The sequence below is a fragment of the Acanthochromis polyacanthus genome, chromosome 14, assembly GCF_021347895.1.
Source record: "Acanthochromis polyacanthus isolate Apoly-LR-REF ecotype Palm Island chromosome 14, KAUST_Apoly_ChrSc, whole genome shotgun sequence".
NCBI lineage: Eukaryota > Metazoa > Chordata > Actinopteri > Pomacentridae > Acanthochromis > Acanthochromis polyacanthus.
This window is the reverse complement of record NC_067126.1, coordinates 22806637-22826543: the sequence shown is the minus strand read 5'-3', so window position 1 is coordinate 22826543 and position 19907 is coordinate 22806637. Positions and strand designations below refer to the sequence as shown.

Genomic DNA, 19907 nt, shown 5'->3' with positions numbered 1-19907 from the left:
CAAAAAACAGTTTTGCAATCCACAATTAATAATCAGAAAACATCAATTCACCAACATCACCAATCATCAGCTGCAGCATTTATTTAACAAGGACAAACTCCTCTCATTATTTCTTTGACTTCTGAGCTTTTGCAACATTGTCACAATTGTATGGATGCTCCAAAATTCTTTTTAACACTTTGACAGTTTGAAGACTGTTCATTTTAATACATTCATTTTAATGTAGTATTTTAATGTAGTATTATTTAAAAATGAATACGTACTAGTTGCTACCACCACAATGACATCATCACCGTTGGCCTCTTTAATGTCACTGGATTTCACAGTGTAATCAGTCCCACCATCCTGTCGCCTGATAAGGGGCCTTTGGTTGGCCTCTTTGTAGCATTCCTTTGTTTCTTTCTGTAAATCAGCCATTGTGGAAGTTTAATAAACAGACACCTTTTTAAAACATTATCCAACAGTATGCGATGTTTTGGTTGCAAAACATTCAGAATTAATTTATCAAACTCACTTCCCAATGCTTGTCATCACGTGGGTCCTCAATGTTCCATAACACTTCTGGACACTGTCCACTACATTCCATTTTAATTTTTGCATCCTTGCTTTGTCCTGCTTGGTTACAGCCTTCAAAGCAAGTGAGGCTGCGACATAAAAAAATATTTAGAATCTTTGGTTAACACACAACTACCACGAAGGGTATAATGTAAAGCACCAAAATATCTAAACTATGACCCATGAGTCATCATCATTTAGGTTCATTTGTTTTCTGCTTGGACTCATAATTCACAAAAAGTGATGGGAAGAAAATTGGAACTCTTCTAAAGAATGCTTTTCGCTCTAAATTGAGCGAGACATGTGAGCTCCCTTACAAAATACTTTAGTGAACAATTTTCTTGAGTCGAGAGGGTCAGGAAAATGATTTTCCATTTCTCTTCTTCACACACACAAATCAATTTTTTGTTTCAAAAAGGAAGAGAAATACACAGGAAAGCGGACATAGAGAGGGATCCTGATAATAATAATACTAATATTTCCTTGCATTCTGACAGGGTTCTTGCACCATTGGTAGCTGGATCCTATAATAATAAGAGTAACAATAAAAAAATGTATGAAGTAGACAATAATAGAACAAGATTTAAGATTTTGATTACTAAGATTTATATTTATGTTTGTTATTTCTGCCCGTCCAGCATGTTTTTGAGAATCCTTTTCTCTCTGCCATAATGACTTATGGTTGATTGATCAACAGGGGTAGTTATAGAGCGCTTTTTAATGTAGAATGTTGATCAAATATTGTTTCAGTTGTGATTTTTGCAACAAGCTGTTGCCACTGAGTGAGCTGTGATAAATGAAGAGTTCTAAATGTGTATATACTACTATGTTGTTGTTTTTTTTTCATGAACTGAACGATAGCCTTTTCTTTTTGCTCCCACGCAAAACTTTGATTGCTGTGGTGGCAAATAAAAGCCAAGTCACTGAGCGCAGAACATGAATAATTCTGAACAACAACACAGTAAAAGTCTAAATGTATGATGTCTAACACAATGTCATTTGTCACCTTTTTATGCATATTTTCACAAGAAGAAACCTATTGGTCAAATAAAAATCTCACTTAATCGAATTGTGGCGTGACTATTCACAATTTACAGTACAATTGTATATATTAAAGGTGACTTGTTTAGTGGTAGAATGTGAAATTTGACTCAGACTCAAAATTCTGCAAGATTTCTGCAGAAAAACTTGATTGATGGTTTCTTATATTTATGCAGATGGGCAGACTGTTGTTACTGATAAAATGTTTTTGCTTTTAAAGCAGATAACATTAATACTATGGCTTTAATAGTTTACATTAATGCCAAATAACTAGAAGAAATCTAAAATGTAAGCCCAACCAAAGCTTGGCTCTTAAGAGGTTAACACCCATTCATTAATGTTTCTACCATGCTGTCAGAACTATTACCTTTGAATCACTCACCGACATGTTTATTCGAATTAAATAAATTTACAGGTACACATGAAATAGTCAGATTAGGTGTCACGAACACAGGTTAGAATATCAGAGAAAAAAAAAAAGAGCACCTTAGTTTTAAAAAGACCAATTACCTCCAAGATGCTTCTGTAGTCGGTGTAAGGGTGATGCAAATGCTTTGAGAATCGTCATTGCCTGTAGCGTTGTCAACATCTCTACGTCTACGTTTACGTTTATCACTATTATTATTACTATTACTATTACTACCACTATTATTATTATTACTATTACTACCACTATTATTATTATTACTGTTACCACCACTATTATTATTATTACTATTACCACCACTATTATTACTGTTACCACCACTATTATTATTATTATTACTATTACCACCACTATTATTATTATTACTGTTACCACCACTATTATTATTATTATTACTATTACCACCACTATTATTATTATTACTGTTACCACCACTATTATTATTATTACTGTTACCACCACTATTATTATTATTATTACTATTACCACCACTATTATTATTATTACTATTACCACCACTATTATTATTATTATTACTATTACCACCACTATTATTATTATTACTATTACCACCACTATTATTATTATTATTACTGTTACCACCACTATTATTATTATTACTGTTACCACCACTATTATTATTATTACTGTTACCACCACTATTATTATTATTATTATTATTACCACCACTATTATTATTATTATTATTATTACTGTTACCACCACTATTATTATTATTATTATTACTGTTACCACCACTATTATTATTATTATTATTATTATTATTACTGTTACCACCACTATTATTATTATTATTATTATTATTATTATTACTGTTACCACCACTATTATTATTATTATTATTATTATTATTACTGTTACCACCACTATTATTATTATTATTATTATTATTACTGTTACCACCACTATTATTATTATTATTATTACTGTTACCACCACTATTATTATTATTATCACTACCACTATCACCACCATTATTATTCTTCAGTTTAAAGTGGTACTTATTAAAATGAAATGGTTCTGGCAGGCAGCTGCCTTCAATGACGAAAGTCTCCCCTTGGAGTTTCTCTTTGCATTGACAGGGTTCTTCTGTGAATAAACCAGAAACATAAAACATTGATAACTCATGTCCAGCTTGTGAAACATTTTGAAATGCATTCCTACTAAACTTTTAGCATGGATGAAATAAGACTCTTCCATCAGAATTACAGTATATATACGGTATGTCATAGTTTTCAGGGAAGGGATATGAACTCTGTTAGTTATTTAACAAACTCAAAATGTCTTAATGTGTGTCCAGACAGAACAATTGTAATTGTAGATGGACTTGTTACTTAAAAGAGATACATAATTAAAAGAAAATTAAACAAACAAAAAAATCTTTGTCCTTATCAGAGCCATAATGTTTCTAAAATGATCACGAATTTTCAGATATAAATCTGTCGTCATTACCACTGCATACGCTTTGTGAGAATGGAACGCTTGATGAGCGAAGTGACTCAAAAATAACTCACATGGGAATGCCTTAGCACACTCTAGAACGTGATGAAAAAAAGTTAAGAATTAAGATTCTTACTGCATTCCCACTCGTAACGATAGTTGTCGTTGTCAAGTTTATCGGAACTCCCAGTTACTGAAAGTGTGACCTTTGCTCTGGTGCTCATCGAAGCAGAAGGTGTTGCCTTGATTTCCAATAAAGCTCTGGCAACTCTAACATGTTGCTCTTTCTGAAAATGAATACACGGACACATAAACACTCCAGTATATACTTGAAGGCGGCACCAACATTAGGAGGGCTACAGTGAAAGGATAATTCTATCTTTAATATCACTTTACACCAAATAATTAAATATGTGAGGGCCTTTACAGAAGTTACCGTTCTCTTGCTAAATCTCAGCAAATCAGCATGAAGAGCATTTATCTCAATGGCTGACTCCTTGCTATCCACATCCACTTCCACTGAGGAGAAGGCATTCTGTGCTTGGAGTTTCACTTTTACGGGTCCTGTAGCAAACGACAGTAAACCACTGAGAGATCAGTAAAATGTACACATATCCAGTATATTTTAGGTATTCTGCTTCATTTCTCAGATGCCTCCCATACCTTGAATTGGGTGTTCAATAAGAAAAATGCCTCTCCTTGTGTTCATTTCTCTGGTTTCAGAAAATGAGCTATTGTCTCCAGTCAGAGAGAAGAGGAGCAGGACAGGCACTCCTCGTTCAAGTGAAACGCCAAGAGTAATATCTGGAGAGTCAGAACAGTCATTCCCCTCTGTCAAGATGGAGGCATGAAGCCCGGCTATTTTCTCCAAAATACACACCTGCAATATGTGTACGAATATATATTTAGAGCAGAAAAATGCATGGTTTTCAATGTTATATTACCTTATCAGTAACATTTTGCACATATATTTGGTTATTAAGTATTGCATTACACGCCTCATTCCAGATGAATTAGTGGATTGTTTTTAGAGAATAAGTACTCAGCAATTAGTTGTTATCGACATGAAATATTCTATTCAATGTAGCTTCATTTTAATTTGTTTGGAAAGGGCATGACTGTGTTAAAGAAGAATTTCTTTGGCTGTGAAATTGAGACAGAGCAAATGAGTTACAATAAAGCAGAAGAGCATTAAAGGGGAACTTCGTTTTTTTCAACCTGGGGTCTGTTTTCACATGTCATTTCATACATGTTCCAAAATCGCGTCATCACCAGTGTTTTGGCGCGAGCTATTGCGCGATTTCGGAACGAGATTTGCTTTCTATCGTCCTGAGATTTGGATACAGACCACAACAAAGAGCGATCACCAAGTAATGTGGAGGTTTTCGTTCACTTCTCATCTCTCGTATGTTGTGGGACACTCGTTGAGACTATCTGAGCTGGTCAGTGTGGGGGAAAAAAAGCATGTTAGGGCGGACTTTGACGCGGGGGGGCAAGTTGCCCCATACTTTTCGCTAGCTGAGCTGCTAAGCTGCCTGCCTGGCTAAATACTGGAGCTATGTCGAAAATTCATTTCTCCATCACTCACATGTATGAAATGACATATGAAAACAGACCCCAGGTTGAAAAAAAAACAAAGTTCCCCTTTAAGTTCCATTATTTTCCCCGCTCAAAAGTAATAACTTGGTTGTAAGATATTTTCAGTGCTTCAGTGTTTTAAAAGTTAAAAACTTCCTCTAGCATTGAAACACATCATGCCCAAAGTAAGCAGTCAGGGCCTTGGCTGAGCATTTCCACCTTTAAATTTAGTAATATTAGTCCCAAAACATTTAGACAGTGAAGGATTTATGCAAAAGAAACCTAAGGAACCAAACCCGGTATCTTTCTGTGCTGTTATTTAGAATCAATGTATGGTTTGGTTATGTCTGTCTAAATTAAAAAACTTCAAAACTGAAGTGCAGACTATGTTTACATCATTTGACCACAGCGCAGGTAGGTAAGCTTGTGTGCAGGGATGTGTGGAGAGAGAGGCAGGGTGTGCACAGATCTCCATTTTCTAAAGGAAACGAAGGTGTAGAGTCCCATCTAAGACATTTTAAGGCATGAGGGAATCATATTTTAGGGGAAAAAATATGAATATTTAACTTTGCCATACAGACATGAAATGTGAGGAGTTTAATCAATGACTGGAAGGGCCTTTAAAGCAGCATTGTGTAACTAATGCTGAGCAGTGATGACAGCAGCTTCTGTGGCCACAAGGGATAACTACAGGTTTTGGAGGCAGTAAATTCTGCTGGGCTTTAAGTGTAACCAGTGGAAGTACTGGAACATAGCCTGTCAGCTTCTCTTGCAACAAGCTCAGAATCATCTTCTCAGTACAAGTCAGCTGTTTTACTGCCCACAGCAACTTAGTGTTACATCTGCTTTAGCTCAGTAAGACAACAACAGCAACAATGCCCTCCTTAATTTAGGATGATGAGTCACATCTACAAAAATGTAATTTCTGCACCAACCTACCATTTCACCACAACTTACACACACACAACAGAAGCCATTGCATATTCCCAGCTGAGTAAAGCATGTGTACCTAGATCCAGAATCTGACTATAAACCTGAGATTCTGTAGTTGTGTGGCATTTATATTCTATGATCAATAACCAAACTGTTTAAAATTCAGGACACAGTTCCAGTTTAATTTTGATTAAACATAGATCAGTAATGCGTCTTCACACTGTGCTGCAGTGTTTAAAAGTTGCACACTGATTAGACTAATGAAGGCACCAAGATTAAAGCTCAACATTTTAAACTCTGATATGACATCATAGAATAATGTATCAAAGTTCAGAGAGGTGACGTATCCACTGGTATTTACAGATACACCACTATTTGGCTGATGGTACTTTACCAGCAAAAGTTAAATTTAATTTCTCATTTAGAAATACTTGCTGAACCAGCTAGTCAATCAAATGATCATAATGTTAATTTTGAGCTTTATATCTTATATCGCAGTCACACAATGAACAAAAACATAAAGAGAAGATGCATCCTGTTATTTGTGAAAGTTTTTTGGCATGGGTGTGTTGCTGTTCACCAGTGATTTACCTGCAGGTCTCTGGATACATGAGGGAACGTGACCATGTTAGACACATAAAGTGTCAGGCGGTGGCAGCCAGGCCCAAGGTGCTGCATCATTCCTGGAGTCACTGTGATGTTCTGAGGCACCTTTCCCCTGACCACAGATAAACCAGACAACAATTTCTCACCACTTTGGATTCTGTAGACCACATTTGTACCTAAAGAAAATGAAAAGAAAAAGCACATGCATAAAGATAATTTAGATTCAAACAGACATTTGAGAAAAGTATAAACATCAAAACCTCGTGCTTTCAAGTAGTGGTATCAAATAATGCAGTGTGATTTATTTTATATTATGGTCACTTTGGCACCTACCGGCATTTACTTCCATTTGAATTTGAAATGCTTCTCCACCCTGGGCTTTGCAGTTGTTTTCATAAAAAGACCAGTTTCCAGCATAGCACCTGATGACACCAATCTCTGTGACAGGCTCTTGAATGGTAATTATTTCCTGGTAGCGTATTTCACTGCATTCAACTGCCACAACAAATGTACCTGGATGAGTATATTTGTGCACCACGCTGCTCTCCAACCTGAGAAAATGCACATGTAAAAACAAATAGGAGTGACTACACAATGTTTCGCTTGCTTTTTTTAAGGAAAAAATCTAATTTCATATTAAATAAGGCCACTGACAAAGCAGTAACCTCTAATTTCATTGTCATTCCAATGGATGATATGAGCTGAGCCAATATAATCTAACATTCTGCATGCATTTCATCATGATACCAGAGAATTAATGGAAATTAAGTTCAACAGCTGTCGGCATAAATCTGAGATGGAACACTCATCTCATCATCAGTTACCACCAAACGTGTCCACTACGCCAGCTAAATGGCATTTTAAAACAGCTTCGCAAAAGATAATGAGCTTAAAGTAGAAATGTATTTTGTTGATTATGTCTATTATCTTCAATGAAAGCAGCTGCAATGAAAGCAGATGTGTCTTATTCAATGGAACTGCATTAAACAGCAGTGTGATACCACTATCAAGTTGCTGGAAAAAGACTGAAAATAGAAATAAAGACTGTGTAATGTGTCTAATAAGATTTAGCACTTTACAATTAGGCATCATAGTGTTCCAAGATGATATCATTTAAAGCACTTTAATTACAAAGTGTGGAACTGTTGCTGATACTGTTGGTATCTAAAAATGGCTTGCAGCATTCTAAGTGTGAGGATTTTTGCTTTGCCTTATTTTATTTGAAATGTTGAGATGCAGTCAAGGGTGCATATTGGCTGTTAACATGCAGCCCTTCATCAGATTGTACAGTAATTTGAAAGAAAAAAAATCTGTTGATGCACAAAGACAAAGGTCAGGTCAGCTGATGTGGGTTTGCATGAAGATCAACTGCCTGTCAGTTGATATGCCTGGTCAAACTCTATGACACCACAAATATCATCCTTCAACATCTGCAAGACTCTGCTCAGGCTCTTCTATGAGTCTGCGGTGGCTACTGCCATCTTTTATGTTGCTGTGTACTGGGGCAGTAGGCAGGGGGTAGCAGACGTCAACAGACTGAACAAACTGATCCATCAGGCCAGTGACGTTGTGGGAGTGGAGCTGGACTCCCTAACAATGGTGTCTAGGTGGAGAATGCTGTCTAAGTTGCAAGTCGTCTTTGACCATGACTCCATGACATGCTGGTCAGCCACAGGAGCTCATTAAGTCAGAGATTCATCTCACCAAGATGCACTGTGGTGCGCGACAGGAAATGATTCCTGTTCACCGTCAAACTGTCTAACCCCACACAGGGAGGGTCACACTCTCAGCCAATAGACTGGACTCATTATGTTTTCAGTGCAAACAGTTAACCAGTTTCTCAGGCCATTTGACTCCTTAAGTTAACACTCAGTAATGTGCAACAATATGGATCAATCACTATGTGTCTCTGTGCAGTAATGTGTGTATTACACTGTATACTTCAACTCTAATCTAACAGCGCATTTTACCTTCATGCTTATACTGCTACTACTTTTGTTTACATTTTTAGGACATATTTTGACATTATTTTTATCTATATATTTTGTACTGTTTATATTTCCGACTTTGAATGGGATTGGGAATGTAAGTGTTATATAAACAGTTCCCCCTTAGGGATCAATAAAGTCTATTTGACTCTGATTCTGACGTCTAAGGGGCTCAACACACGGGAAGCGACAGTTGAGGGGGGAATGCGAAAGTCATCGCAACAGGAGATAGATTCAGCACACGGTGCGCAATACTTGGCAGCGGCAGGCAACGGCGACACACGGCGCGCTGTGCAAAAGCACAGATCGCTTGTCTCCCTCACTTCTGATCGGCTGTGAAATTGGAGGGATTTTTTTACGTTTTCAAAGAGTTTCATGACGGAAAAGCATAAAGATGATGAGCCAGAAGATATTGCTTGATTTAGCCGAAATTTTACTATTGACATTGGCTTATAAAAGTTTACCCTGGCGCCAACCAACTCCCATGCAGCAGCTTTTTTATTTATATAATGATAGTCATTAAGGGAAGGATCATAAAGACTCGGGAAGTCAGTCACAGCTAAAATGATTTGCTCCTCAACGTTGAAAAAGGGCTGAAAACAATTGTTGAAAACCAGAGTGGACCATTAATGTATAGGAGCAGACTGCACTGTGTAACATGCTGTAAGCTCATTGGTAAGTGAGTGAAACCCTCGCCGATTGGTTGAAGCTCCAGGCGACAGCGACAAAAGTTGAACATTTTTCAACTTTCTTGTATCGCGTCGCAAGCCAGCGGGTGCACGTCTACGTGAACGCGCGCAAAATTTCACATGCACGAATGTCGCCGTCGCGTTGTTGGGAGGGGGAAAGCGATGTTTGTCTCGTCGCACAGCAGCCATAGAAAATAAATGGAGCGTGATTGTTGTCGCTTCCCATGTGTCGAGCCCCTAATCATGGTGCGCGGTGTGTGCAAAAAATTCATTGTTCATACAACTTTGGCAACATTCACTTCTGTCCTTTTTTGTTTAAGTGATGTTTTAAGCAGTTTTACCTGATTCAACAGTTTAATAATAAAGTCACTATTTTTTCTTTTTGGATCGACTTCTCCTGCTTTGTTGTATCATGAACCTGTTCACCTCCCTTGATGTTGGCATTTGTCAGAGGTGAAAGAAACTCCTGTAGTTACATTCCCAGGGTGGCATCAGCAACCACCTCAGTTAATAAGTAGGTTAAACCTAGTCTTGCTCCAAGCTCCAGCACAACACCTTCCCCTTACACTTGCCATATTTGCAAAATCCATAAAGGGAATGGGCTTTATGAATGACACCTACTGTTCAAACATGCCAAAAACATATCAGTAATGTGAAGTTCACTTCACATGATGTGAGCACTGCGGCAAAACATTGTGAGAACCTGCTCTCAACATCTGAGAGACTGCTTATGCTACCCACCCACCCAAGGGTTGACAGAGTGTATAGCCCTGGTTATTAACAGCAATTATATTTGAGCGAGGAGTTGAAAAAGCAAATGACAGACATATTACACAACGGGAGCCCCAGGGAACTTTGAACACTTATGCACCTACGGCATTCAGTGCATCAGTACCTTTTTTTTGTTAGCAGTGCCTTAAATGTTTAACACATAAAAGAAATTCTGTAAAATTGGTTATTCAACATCTCTCTCTTGCAATGGAAGAACATGTCTGTGAAGTGTTTCAGAGTAAAGGATTTCTTTGGTCTGTTCCTTTAGGTGTAAGTTTGCTGTCTTTGTTCTGTTCAGCTATCCTTAGGCAAATAGGGTAGTGTATATTCATATAATTGTGAATCAGTTTCAATGTTGGCTTGTATGTGTATGTATCCTTTATGTTACTCTGATCATACATGTATCTCAATGTCTGTTGTGTTTCCTTGTCCTCCACCCCCTCTTCTTCCGTCCCTCCCTCACCCACTCTTCCTGTTCTGTTCCTCTCAACCCGCCGGCCAGCAGCAGATGGGTCCCCTCATATGCGCCTGGTTCTACTCAAGGTTTCTTCCTGATAAAAGGGAGTATTTTCTTGCCACTGTCGCCTTAGGGCTTGCTCTACGAGTTCAGGCATATGGGTTCTGTAAAGTGTCTTGAATTGCAATTGGCACTATATACAGTGGGTACGGGAAGTATTTTGGCAAATGGCTGCAATGACACAGAGAGTGAAAAATTTCAAGGGGTCTGAATACTTTCCGTACCCACTGTAAATAAAAGTGAATTGAATTCAATATACCTACCATCATTGGATATATTGTTGCTCCCTCCCAAGCCGTAATTATCTCACAATGTTTTCAAATCTCATAAATTTAAACACGGATACAACTAGTGGATCTTACAATTGCCACTTGGCAACCACCTGCTTTAAAACATGACTTAAGTAGTTCAGTTGCACAATCTGGTAAATCAAACTCTGACATTATATTGCAGATGGTTCATATGGACAAAATGAAAGACTGTTTAAAGCAGGGCATGTTATATTAAGCTTTGTTTTATTTTGGAAATTTGCAGCAGTGATGTTTTTCTGTGTATTGATGAACTGCAGAGTGTGACCTATGCTGAAATGAATGCTGAATCTGTAGATGAGAACAAACAGTAAAAAACAGAGAATGGTGATCATACTGGGAAATAAGAACACTAATATTTTTTTTTTTTACTACTACTGATTATCGGTGGAATGACAGAGAGACTCTCTGGATAGTTTAGGCTGTTACAGGAGCTGATGACTCACACAGGAGGTGAAGAGGTCATTGAGAGCATAGAAGAGCAATCAATTACTGTTCAGAGCAGCTCAGAGCTGTTGTTCAATAAGTAGCAGTAGGTCAAGGACTAAAGGGTATCGTACCTGCTTGAAAAATATTTGCCAAAAGTGGACATGATCGACTGGAGATGGAGTGGACACTATCTCTGCTGAAAAAGCTTGTTCCGAGGAAGTGAAAAACACATTGTCTGATAGCTAAAAACAAATCTGTTTGTTGGCAGCAAGCGTGGCAGCAGAAATCCATTATTAAGTACAGGAGATTGCAAGATGTCATTAGGTATGTAACACAAAATTGAATTTGTGACTTCAACATTAATGACTTCATCATTATAATTAAAAGTTTAAACAAACCACAAAGGCTGGAACATTACTAGTGGCACTTTTGGCACAGTCTGCTTGTGTCTTGGAAGTATATCCTTAGTTTCTCAAGAACTGACACCGGAGAGGTGATTAGCCCAGTGATAGAGAGGAGTTAAATACCCTATGAAGTTATATAAACTTAAAATCCTTTATATAGCCTGACCACCGGGCTAAAACAAAGTTTTCGACTGATTTCAGCTTTAGTCCACAAATGTTTGATTCCCTCCAGATCCAGATGTTTAATTGCTAAAATCTTTCATCCAAAACTCGAGCTTAAACAGATAAAATGTCCATTTATGACAAAACTTCTTGTCACCAAAAACAATGTTAACTTATGTGTCATGCATTTTGATGTTTTTCCCCCTCCATCAGTCAAAAAACACTGCCTGCAAAGAGGTTCAGTGGTACCAAATTGAACTAAGAACATGATGGAGCTTTATTAAGCTTTATCTGAACACTACATAACACTTTGTTACACATTCTGTTAGATTTGAGGTCTCAAGCCAAGTCATCGCCTCATTTAGCCTCAAAAGCACAACACAAAAAACAGCATATTGAATTTGCTTCAGCAAACAAATCAGACAGAGCAGGCAAAGAAAAAGACAAACATGGGGATGTAAGGACATAAATCTCAAAGACAATCTGGCAAGTTTGGAATGGGGACATTGTGGTATGTAATGTAATTGCAGAGATACATGAGAAAATGAATGCAGATGAAGTGATCGGAGGACCTGACAGCACTTGAGAACTATGACACCTACAAAAGATGTTTTCAGGGGTTGAACAGTAATGCTTCTGAAGAGCAACTAGATTGCCATGTGGAAAATCAGTGCAAATTTTAATTTTTGACTGTTGTTTCAAATCTTCATATGAATTGAAATGCATGAGGAAGTGTGTTCAAACTTTTGACTGGCAGTGCAAGTACTCATTTTGTAAATGTGGCTACTAACCCTTCTGGACTGTGCAGAGGAACAACTTGGCCATCTCCAGTATTCAGCCTGCAGCTCAGCTTTTCCTGGGGCGAATGTGCAGACCACTTCACTGTGATGGTGACGTCAGCAAAAACAGCAGCCACAGTGTTGATTGTCAGTGTGAGCCCTGCATGGTGGTGGGGCAAGATGACCAGATATGTTGCAAAGTGCTTGTAAACAATTGAGCTTCCAAAAAACAGACAAGCACATCAGCTCAGCAGGCAGCAGAGGGGCACTGATATTACAGGGATATTAAATGCAGCATGCTTTTTTCCTTCTGTCCGTCTGTTTGCTGCATGTCAGATAATGGGAAATGTACTAGAAAGCAATAGTTTGGACCACTGTAAAACTGAGAAAATATTCTCAAAAAGCATGAAATGAAATAGGTCATGCTTAGGTCATGTAATAGAACTTTGTCTTGTCTGCTGAACATCTAGGAAAGATAAAGTGTCTGTAGGGTATGCAGAGTTACAAGAATGACACTCCTAGCCTTGTTTTTTTGGACAATTTCATATCGCTTCTGTCCAAATATTACAAAAAACTATTTTTATGCTTGGCTGATGTGGAAATGTGTTAAATAGAATAAATGTGATGAGTGCCATACCACACACGCATATATGTAGCTTGAATTTTTGCTCCAATGAAGAGACAAAACAGAGATGGAAACATAAGACCAGCATCTAGCAATGAAGTAACTGGGATCTTCCTCAGATGAATACATGAAACTACGTTATATTTCCAGGCTATTTTGTTGCGTCTTCTTTACGGTTTAATAGCAAGTTGCTGCAGAATAAAATTGTTTAGTCACACGACCAAGACATTCAGCGCTAATCCTCGACTTATATAGCGAGGATATGATGGCTGTGTTATGCTGTGTGGGGCATTTTGCTATCATGGTTTAGTTCATTTGTCCTCTTTAAGGGAAAGCATACTGCAAGAAGTTGTTCTACGTGATCACCTTTATCATATGATCAAACATTTCTATCTTAAGGGAAACGGTCTCTGTCAGGATGACAATACTCTTGTTCAAAGGACACAGAGCTGACTGAATGGTTTAATGAAAATTATGTGAATCATATGTTATGGCCTTCATGGATACCAAATCAAACACTATGGGAGATTTTGCATTGATTTATTAGACAGCGGCATCTATCACCATCATCAAACATCTATTGGAAAAAAGGGCTTAAGCAGCATTGAAGCTGTTCTGGTTGCACATAGTGGCACAACGCTTCACTATCACTGTACACAATAGGTGAAATTAGCCATAGAAATCACAATATCTAGTGATAGAAATTAACTGGCAATGTTTTGATCACCAGGAGTTTTTTGTGAGATTTTAAAACCAGCATCTATTCCCGTCGGTGGCTCTTTATCTTAGTTCAGACTTTTAATTTTATCCTCTAATTGCTGCATCTGTTGATCGTGGATATGCCTTCTTGTAAAAAGTGAATCTAATGAAGCAACAGATGGTAAGCAATAAGACCTGCATGTCCTCTACTGATTTTAGATAGTGTGCTTTGGAAAAGTTTTGAAGTAAGCTGGGATTAGAACCGTGACCTACCATCTTTGCAGTGGTAGTCCACAGACAGGTAGCTCTTCAGCTGAGGACACACTTCATCAAAGGAATTTATAACTTCAGCAATCTGGCAGATCTGTCGGCCTTGGCAGCGAGCTGAAAAATACAGAACATAGTAGAAAACACCGATGATTATGTCATTGTGGGATTTCTTTGTATAGTGCTGCTTCATATTGTGCAGTTTGTGCTTTGACAATATACACAATATTACAATACAGTAATGCACTTGCTAAGGGCAATTGTGATGAACATGACTGTATAGAGGGAAGACTAGTTCAGAAAACAAAGTGCACAGCCCTGGATTCTGCTCCCTTGTGTGTTCCCTGACATCAGAACAGACAAAGTGGTTGAAAGTGTTCGGAGTGTATTTGTTTGTGCTTGTTCACAGTCAGTGATTATGTTTACATAGCTGTATCAGCACACATTAATTTTAGGTATAATAGCCCAGCTAACAGCCAAAAACAATAGCAGAGCAGATGTACTATGAGCTATGCTGTGCTCATCTCATATTGTTCAGTAGCAAATCTTCCACCTTGAATTCAGGCACTGGCAATATCTCCATTTTGTTTAAAAAAAAAAAAAAAAAACTACAGAAAACTGCATAATAACTCCTGACTCTGATTTGCAAGAATACAATAAATTCAGCTAATTATATGAAGCTATACACTCATTGTTTCTCTGTATTGTAGAAGTTTTTCACCCTACAATGAACTTCTACAAACTGGCTATTTATCTTACACGACTGGAAACACTGTGGATCTGCAGCATTAATGCTAGATGGTGAAATGAACACTGCCGATAGTCACTGTCATTATGAAATTTTGCAATGGAAGAAGCACTTTAATTCAAATTATTAGTTGCAAAATACGCTGTACACATTTACAAAAAAAAATTGTGGCTCTGCATAGCGTTAGCAAGCAGCTAGCACAAACAAAGTGATAATAATGGTCAGTTGAAAGCAGTCAAAAGTTTTACATCACGCCAATGTACATTTCAGAATTACACAAAAAGGCCTTCTCCAGGGAACAAGAAATGGGTTAACGACTTAAAGCTGTCCTGCAGCAGTGGAGGTTGATCAATCCTTGAGATGGTGCTACCAAATCTGGCAGGTGTCCCAATTTTTTCTTGATTACTTACAACCCCTTCTCTCTGCATAAAGGTAGTACTGGAACGCACCGTGGCACATACCCTTGAGAGCATTATTTGAACTGTATGGAATGCAGAAAGTAGTGAGTAGCTAAGGAAAAGGCAAGGTGTCAGGGAGTACAGTTTTCTTCACCATCAAAAGGCACTCAGAAACTGGGGGAAACTCTGACAGAAAGAGGTCTGGAAGGCCCAAAGGCAGAACAGAATCAGAGGACAAATTTCTCAGAGACAACAGCTTGATGATCGACGGCTCACAGGACGACAGCTTCAAGCATAGCTTAATAGTGGTCGTAGTAAGCAAGTCTCAGTTTCAACTGTGAAGAGAAAACTTGGAGTTGCAGATTTGACAGGTCGAGTTGCAGCAAGAAACCCAGACGTCTTAGACATCAGAATAAGAAAAAGAGGCTTGCCTGGGCCATGAAGCACCGCCAATGGACTACTGAAGACTGGAAGAAGGTATTATGGACTGAATCAAAATTTAAAATCTTTGGTTCATCACGCAGGATTTTTGTACACCACTGAGTAGGAGAAATGATGGTTCCTCAGTGTGTGACATCAACTGTCAAACATGGAGGAGGCAGCATGATGGTCTGGGCCTGCTTTGCTGGATCCAGGGTCGGTGATTTGTACAGAATGAGAGGTACCCTGAACCAAAACAGCTACCACAGCATTCTGCAGCACCATGCAGTACCCGCTGGTATGTTCCTAGTTGGTCAGGGCTTCATCCTACAGCAATCAAGCAATGACCCAAGCTATGTCAGAACTACCTCAGGAAAAAAGAACGAGATGTTAAGCTTGAAAACAGAGTGTTCAGCACAGTCTCCAGAGTTAAACACCATGGGGCTGGTTTGGGATGAACTGGACAGAAGAGTGAAAGCAAAGAACCTACAAGTACTGCACATTTATGGGAACTTCTGCAACAGCAGATTTGGGAACAACTTTCTGAAGAATATTTGATTTTGGTTGTGGAAAGAATACCATGAGAGAGTTCAAGTGTTATATCTTTTTGAATAGTTTTTTTTTTTTAACTTCATTTGTTTATTTGTTTTATGCTTTCATTTCAGAATACAATGAGACATTAACATGCATATTTTCCAATGAAAAATTATGGTGTTCTCAAATTTCTAATGTCCTAAGTATTTTTATTGATCTCAGGTGCAGTGGACACAAATGTTTTCTGCTTGTGTGTACTCAGTCTTTATTCCCCACTGCATGCAGGAAATGACTGCACTTAACAGCATGAATGCATTTGAAAAATGAAAGGATGCATAATCTGCTTCTCTCGTCAGTTAAAAGCATGAGACAATATTTACTCTGAATAGATGGATACCATTCACGCATCTTTAAGGCAATTCAGCTTCTAATCCATTATTATGTGGCTTATCCTGTATAAATGTCCTTACGGGCAATTATTCCTTTCAAACACAGATCTGCAGTGAGACAATGTGTTCTTTGTGATGTCTGACAAACACTTCTGCCAAATTGGATTGAATATCATCGCCATTTCCATTCATGCAGAAGCTTGTATGAGGCATAATAGTTTGTTCTGCTATTTGTTTCTGAGTTATACAAATTAAATGAGAGGAAACATGATGAAGCTATCATTGTGCACTTTAAACCAGATACAAGTCTACATGAGGTATTAAATACAATTTATATGAACAAGATTGACAACTACATAATAATGAAGTTATTTCAGTTTCAATGGCACGGTGTTTTACCTGTAACTGATTCTACAACATCCACCCAGCCGCACTCCTGTTCTGCGATTGTTGTTGGGGAGAACCTGGACCGACAGTAATGAATGTTGTTGCGTCCGTAGAAGCCGCCGTCTATCATTAACACTTGACCAGAACCGCACTGCAGGGTGGTGCTGCGACCCGCACACACAACAGACCTCCCAGACTCTGAGGAGAATACATAAGCAATGCAAAGAAGAAAATCATCGTAGAATGGTTCGGTTTGCATCTTTGCTCAGAGCTTCAGTCAGAATACATACCAAACTGGCAGATGAAATGCAGTTTTTTGTTGCAGTCTCTTGTGGCCTCCCACTGAAAGCCTGAGTTTCTCTGTATGTGTCCACAAGCTGCGCCCTGCTGTGGGTTGCTCACCCACTTTGAATAGGTGATAGGTGAACCATCCAGCCAAGAGAGGGGACCTGAGAATAGAGCAAACCACTGCTGAGCAAACCAACATTATTTTTATCCGTTTATAGCAGAATGCTTTTCAGTGTCAAGTTATTTTTCCAGTTTCCTGGATAACACAAATCTGATTATATTTACAGAAAAATTTAGTTTTGTTATTTCAAACTGTATATATACTGCAAATAATTAAATAGCAGTACAATATATCCTCATTCCAAATGATCTCGTGTGTGTCTTTTTTTCAGAATACGCTTGGAGATTGAGATTTTTTTCTCATGGATTGGTTGAGTGGGTAATTCTGTCTGCCAGAGGACATTGTACATTTGATGTGAGTAGAGACTGGAAGAAAATCCTGGAGGTTACAAACAACTTTAATAGATATTGGAGTGCAGATTTTTAACTTCTCACTAAAAAATATCAATCAGTGTGGCATGTGAAGCAATTTTTCATTGTGCTGCTGGAAAGTAAAAGCCAATGAATCAAACAGAGAACATTAATCTCAGTTAGGACAAATCACCGTAATGTATCATACGTTCTGTCTCTTTGCAAAGTGTTGCATTTAATCTGAGCTTTCACGCCCATTTCAGATATTGAATAGACTTTCTGAAGTCCCTAAACACAAAAAAGAGCATTATCAATGAACTGTAAAGCATATCCTTGGTATCATGTTCATTTTGCAAATAACATATAGTGTATACTTGAATTGTTGATGAAACATATTAGTTTCTTTCAGAGATTTGCACTTTTGTTGGGGGTGTTTTTTGATTTAAAGTCATCTGTTAAAGATACATAGAAACATTGGACCATCCATCCATCTACCCATCCATCTATCAATTATCTATACACAGCTTAACCCTTATTAGGGTTGCAGGGGACTGTAGTCTATCCCAGCTGACTTGGGGTGAAGACAGGGGACACCCTGGACACGTTACCAGTCAATTACAGGGCTACAAATAGAGACAAACAACCACACTCACATTCACATCTACAGACAATTTAGAGTATCCGATTAACTGGAGCATGTTTCTGGACTGTGGAAGGAAGCCGAAGTACTTGGAGAAAACCCACACATGCACATGGAGAACATGCAAACTCCATGCAGAAAGATTCCAGGCCCAGGACAGGACGTGAATCGGGATATCTTCTAGCTTAAGTTGGACCAACTACTTGAAATCATAATTTTACAGTTAATGAGTTATTTTTTGCCACATTTTTCCCCCCACTTACCTTCATCAGTGACAGAATGTTGCTGGGTAGTGAAGGTAGACAGTGCCACTCCGAGCCACATGTCCTTCTCAGAGTCCAAGTGTCTCTGAAGGAAATCCTGAGTGTCTTCATCAAGGATAAATGCCAGGTGTCCTCCACTCTCCTCACACCAAGATTGGGCACTGAAAAAAGAGCGCTGGAGATTCACAAACTCAAAGCAAGAACCTCTGAAGGCTGTCTGGTGTTTTGGACACAGAACTGGAACCTCTGGGTCATTTTCAGCACTAGACCGATGGCTGAGTGTCATCAGCATCAGCAGGTGCAGAATCACCCAGCACATCCTTCCTTTTCTCATGTCAGAAACCAAAAGGTAGTCGTACTGCCGGTCACTTCAACTCCTTGGCGCTTTTAGAGCATGTTCTCCTGCACACGCCCTAGTTACATCCTGCTTTTCCTGCTTTTGAATGGATCTGAAATCTCTTGCAGACCTTTACCTGGTGTCGGTGGATCATTGTTTGTCAAACATACAGACTCACTCAAAAACCGATGAATATAATGCCTCTGTACACAGACAGCAACAAAAGGGAATACAGGAGAGTCGTGTCATCCACAAGGCCAGGTACTTGAGGTTAGGTTTCACCAGTGATCAGAAAAAGCAACATCAGTCACAATTCTAGTTTTGTTTTTACAGATGGGATGTGTGAATCAAATTTAAGAGCTAGGAAAGATAAGACTGGCTAACCTAATTTCTCAACTGAAGTTATGAGTAGACTAATAATAATATAGCCTATGGAGCCCATGTAAGGCAGAGGAAGTTCATGCCCTCTCTTTGTCTGCGCTCATGAGTTGACGATGGGTCGTAGCCTTCCAAAGCGTAAGAGGAGTGTTTAAGAGAAGGTATATAACAAAAGGAACACCTTGTGTAGTTAGTTAAAATCTCAAGATTTTACTCATGTTTGTTCTTACAGCCTCTGTACTGAATAAACATTATTCACATCAGACTCTGAAGACTGCTTGAAGACTGATTCTTGAAAAGTTTTTGAAGACTCCAACTTTTGATCCAGAATTGATTTTTGACAATGTGTGTGACAAAGCTGCCTGATCATCACCCTAAGGATAAAACACCCACACACAAGCTAAACAACAGAAGT

At 38.4% G+C, this 19907-nt stretch overlaps 1 protein-coding gene across 1 annotated transcript in view; it reads right to left on the bottom strand.

Moving 5' to 3' along the window:
* Positions 1–19096, bottom strand: part of LOC110958211 (polycystic kidney disease protein 1-like 2) — a 51553-nt gene extending 32457 nt beyond the window's left edge. The window contains exons 1-4 of the mRNA XM_051959443.1: positions 18778–19096; positions 17406–17564; positions 17128–17313; positions 14236–14356 (exon numbers count right to left, since the gene is read on the bottom strand). Of these exons, the coding sequence (XP_051815403.1) occupies positions 14236–14356; positions 17128–17313; positions 17406–17564; positions 18778–19096 (785 nt within the window). The remainder of the gene's footprint in view (positions 1–14235; positions 14357–17127; positions 17314–17405; positions 17565–18777) is intronic.
* Between the last annotated feature and the right edge of the window lie 811 nt (positions 19097–19907).